General features: G+C 42.3%; 1 protein-coding gene across 1 annotated transcript in view; it reads left to right on the top strand.

Annotated features, from left to right (window-relative positions):
• The window catches only part of LOC103582449 (structural maintenance of chromosomes protein 1B-like), a gene marked incomplete at both ends in the record, with an annotated part of 2939 nt that extends 2631 nt beyond the window's left edge, over positions 1-308 (top strand). The window contains one exon of the mRNA XM_008564044.1: positions 155-308. Within this exon, the coding sequence (XP_008562266.1) occupies positions 155-308 (154 nt within the window). The remainder of the gene's footprint in view (positions 1-154) is intronic.
• Between the last annotated feature and the right edge of the window lie 4409 nt (positions 309-4717).

Below are 4717 nucleotides of genomic sequence, written 5' to 3'. Positions count from 1 at the left end.
TTTGCAAGAGTGTTAATGTGTAAATTTCAAGCATCAATGAGTGAAGTCTAGAGTTTATAGCAATAATAGGAAAAAATTTTATAACATACATTTCTCTTCCCTGGTGCAACTTTATACAATGAATAATATCACTTTCATATCTGTGTATTTACAGGCAAGTGGGAAAGTTGCAAAAAGAAGTTGTACTCATTCAAACTTCTGTGCAAAAGAAACGATTAGAGAAACATGACATGCTCCTTGATTGCAAAGTTCAAAATATTGAAATAATACTTTTGTTGGGATCATTGGATGTCATCACTGAAGTGGAGGTATTCAAGCAAATGATTTTAAAATACGTGCAGTTGTTTGGAAATTAATGCAGTGCCCTTAGACTGCTTATTCTTTCTCTTGTTCTATAGCCCGTTTAGGGGCAGGGAAGACATCTTCTTTCAGGAAGGAAAAAGGGCCAAATGGTTGTCATTCCAGAGGATTAAGCATTTCACGCATTTCTCTTTTCTCTTTTGTTAATCATGTCTCTTTAGCTCTACAGAATGGATCTGTGTTTCTTACTTATATATTAGTTACCCAAAAGAAAACAGAATTACAGCTATTGGAGTTAAGAACTTTTTGCACAGTGATGTGCAGGTAGTATGCAAGTCACCTGCCAGCAGGAGCAGTTCCCTGCACTCTCCTAACATTGTACTTAATGTGTGGAGGGATCTTGCTCTGCACTTTCACCAACAACTGTATCAAGGTGGTTCTGGGAAGACACAAATCCCACTGAGTATCTCCAGGTGGGGAGAGTGCGCGGAGAGGCAAGAATGGACACCCGAGAAATCACGAGATAAAGCCAAGGCCCACTAATGGTCCACATTTCCCTGTTGGCCTTTTTTCCTTCTTTTTCAACACATTTCTGTTATACAGGATATTTTAGGTTGGTTGCAAGTATATGCCCGTATTTCTGTCCCTTACGTTAGGAAAGGAACACTGTACAGTTCAGAAAGAATGTCTTACTCTCAGCTAATCCACAGTATATTGAAAGTAGGTATTCGCTTTGCTTCCCTAGTCATCTGTGAGTTCTTACTGAGTGTGTTCGTCGATCTCTTCTCTTTGGTCTCCCTTCCCCGTCCTCCTCCCCTTCCTACTGTGCCTCCAGACACTCAGAAATTCACTCAATTCCATCCAGTTTTCAGTTACGTAAAAGGCCTTGAGGTCCTTTGGGCTACTCAGAATGAAACGTCTATAAAAGAAGGTTTTCTCTTGCTAATATTGACCACTTCTCATAGCATAATTCTGGTGTGGTACTATACTCAAAAGTCTTTGTCTTTTTTATCTATTTTAACAGAGATCACATTCTAGACAGGAGGTAAGGAAAGGAGAAAAGCCTTTCCTGGCCACAATTAACACAAACCCAACTCAAATAGCTTTAAGTTAAAAAAAAGAAAGAAAGAAAGATAGAAAGTGGGATAAAGGGATGGGGTGGAGTGGAGGAGGTCTTGCGCATGTCTGAATCCAGGAACTTGAATGCTGCTGGAACTCTTTCTTGCTCAGTACGTATTGGTTTTGTTCTCTCTGATCGACGCTCTCCACGGGGCTGGAGCTGTAACCACTGGCTTTGACTAGAGGGGAAAGAAAACTTTCCCCTTCCTTGTCTCAGAGAAATCTTGTCAGAGAATTTGGATTGGCTTATTCTGGGTCATGTACGCACTCTTGTGTGTGTAAAAAGAGGGGAAGAGGGGCCTGTTACCAGCAGAAGGAGGTGGGAACAGAAAAGCAGTGCTCACTGTGCTACTGAAAGAAATGGAAAGTCTGTTTAAAAAGGTAAGGTAGCTTTAAAAGAGGCTTGTTATACAATGGAATAGAGGAGGAAGCAATTTTAATGACTGGCTTCTACATAAATGTTGGTCAGAAATAATGTTGCTGCTCTGGTGTTAGTGAACCTTCAGGAAAATTTTCCAGCATGCCTACCTTCAATGTGAAATTATTTGTTAGCATGAAAGACTTCCATATTTATGGAAGGGTATTTCAAAGCAGGTATAGTATTAGGACTTTAAGGTGAATTCATATTGAATCGTTATCTAAAAAGAAAAGTGAGACTTCCACTTTCCAGTTCAGCATGTAGAGGCTTGCAAGTTGCCACTCTGACCTAACAAAAAGTAAAAAGTTGAACAAAGTGAAGAAACAATAATTTATTTGATTCATAAGAGAAGTAAGGTCACAGGTCAAACTGCTGCCCCCCAAACTGGGGAGACAGTTGAATACACAGTGTAGCAATTTACTGGAGGAGAAACCCATGAGCAGAAACCTCCATGGGGAACCGGTGCCACTGCGGTAGGAAAACCTAAACTGTAGTTTCTGAATTGCTGGAGGCTCAGTGTGGAAAAGTCTAAGAGATTTAAAAAAAAAAAATGTCTGGTTTCAGGGGACCCAGTGAGTGGGGGCTCCCACACTTTTGTAGGTGTTTCTTCCTGAAGCTCTACCAGGTTCTCCCTGTGAATATCAGAGAAAAATCTACTTGAGCTTAAGGCAGTGGGAGGAGAAGAGGAAGGGTTCTGAGAGCCAGAGAATTCCATTCTTCTTAAGGTCTACCCTCAGGTGAAACGACTTAACCAGAGCTGAACCTTCTGGAGTTTATATTAGCACCTAACCCCTCTGGGAGAAGGGAAATACCCAACCCCAGTCAACTCGAGCCAGAAACACTTGAGAAGTTTACAGTCCGTGGACACAAGCTTGAAAAGACTGGGACCTAATCTTAGGAGTGTAGAAGGCTTCTCCTCCCCACAAACCTCACAACACATTACTAAAGGCCTGTTTAAAGCACTTCCTTTTACCCAGTACATCACGTTCGACTATCAAGAACAAAAGTACAAGACACACTAAAAGGCAATAAACACAGTTTGAATAAATAGAACCATCATCAGAACCAGACTCACATATGGCAGGGATATTGGAATTGCTGGTCCAGGAATGTAAAATGACTGTGATTAATAAGCTCAGGACTCTAATGGAGAAGGCAGACAACCAGAAAGATCAGGTGGGCAGTGTAAGCAGAGAGATGGTGTGTTTCTTTCTGTTGCTTATAACAAAATACCTGGAACTGGATGATTTAAAAGAAAAGAAAATTAATTGCTTACACTTTCAGCTGGGAAGTCCAAAGTCCAGGGAACACATCTGGTGTGGGTCTTCCTTGGTGATGGTTTTACAGCACTGGAGAGGTCTCACATGGCAGAAAATGGCTGAGAGAGAGGACTTCTCATGTGCTCTTCTCTTAAAGCTTTCTTGGAACCACGCCCATGACCACAATTGTTAGTCCTTCACTAGGCATGATCTTCAGAATCTAATCACCTCTTCAAAGCCCCACCTTTCAATTACCATAATAGGATTTCCCAGCTCTTAACACTTTCACAGTGGTGACCAATCTTCCAATACATTAAACATGGGGAGGACACAATTCAATCTATTCAATCCATAATAGATGGCAAATCTAAGAGAACAGTAAAGAATTGCTACAGATCAAAAACACATGAAGAATGGTTTTGGTGGGCTTATTAATAGGTTGCACATGGCTGAGAAAAGGATATCTCTGAGCTCGGGGACATCTCCATAGAAACCTCTAAAGCTAGAAAGCAAAGAGAAAAAAGACTGAGGAGGAAAAAGAACAGAATATTCAGGAATCTTGGAAGAGCTACCAAAGGTATTACATGTCTATAATGGGAATACCAGAAGGAGAAGTAAGAAAGTAACAGAAGACATATTGGAAACAATGACTGAGAATTTCCCGAAATTAATGTCAGACATCAAACCACGGATCCAGAAGGCTCAGAGAACACCAAGCAGGTGTTTGGTGGTTTCTTTTCAGACAACACCAAAGGCATGCCTCATGAAATAAATAATTGACAAGTTGGACTTTATTAAAATTAAAAATTTCTGCCATGTAAGAAACTGTCAAAGGAATGAAAGCACAAACTACGGACTTGAAGAAAATATTTGCAAAACTCATGTCTGATAAAAGACTTATCTGAAATATATAGAAAGGCACTGAGCCCAGCTGAAGGAGCTGCCTGGAGTCCACACAGCTGTGCTCCCCCAAAGGATATCACCCCATACCCCACCATCTGTGGCTCACAAGTCTTCTTCCCAATCTTAGAAGTAGAAGTGCTGCTGGAGGGTGTCTTATGGTGTGGGGAGGAGTGGGGGTAGCTGTGCCCTCACCCTCAAGCTAGAACTAAACCTGCAAACCTACACACTCCCTTTGGGGGAATCTTTACCCCTCCCAGTCCACCTGCAGGTACTGAGCTGAAGGGGTGCATTGCCCCTTGGGAATTGTTGTCTTACTTGAGAAGCTTCTTGGCTGAGTTAAGCATCTATGTAATCCAGGGCTGAGATGATGTAGTGCTTCACATCCCAGGGAAACAGAGCAGTTGCTGAGGTGAGGCGCTGGACAACTCTGGTACTCTGCATCCCTGGAGCTAGACTGTTATCTTAGAGACTGAGCTGCTGAGAAACCCCTTCCCCTGGGGAGTGAAGTCAGCACTGTGCTGCTCCCTTCCCCCCAGAGCCTAAAACTCTGCACCCCTCCATTCTGGGTTTATGCTGCCACTGCACCTGGCCTCTGAAGACTAAGATAGTGCTAAGTCCCACTGTTTCAGGGACTAAAGTCACCACTACAAGGTGTCTTATCCCCTGGGAACTGAGTGACAACTAAGCCCCATTTGCTGTCGTTCCCAAATTGCAGCCA

The sequence above is a fragment of the Galeopterus variegatus genome, unplaced genomic scaffold (assembly GCF_000696425.1).
Source record: "Galeopterus variegatus unplaced genomic scaffold, G_variegatus-3.0.2 Scaffold16290, whole genome shotgun sequence".
Taxonomy (NCBI): domain Eukaryota; kingdom Metazoa; phylum Chordata; class Mammalia; order Dermoptera; family Cynocephalidae; genus Galeopterus; species Galeopterus variegatus.
The sequence above is the reverse complement of the archived record's forward strand: the minus strand, read 5'-3'. Positions and strand labels throughout refer to the sequence as shown.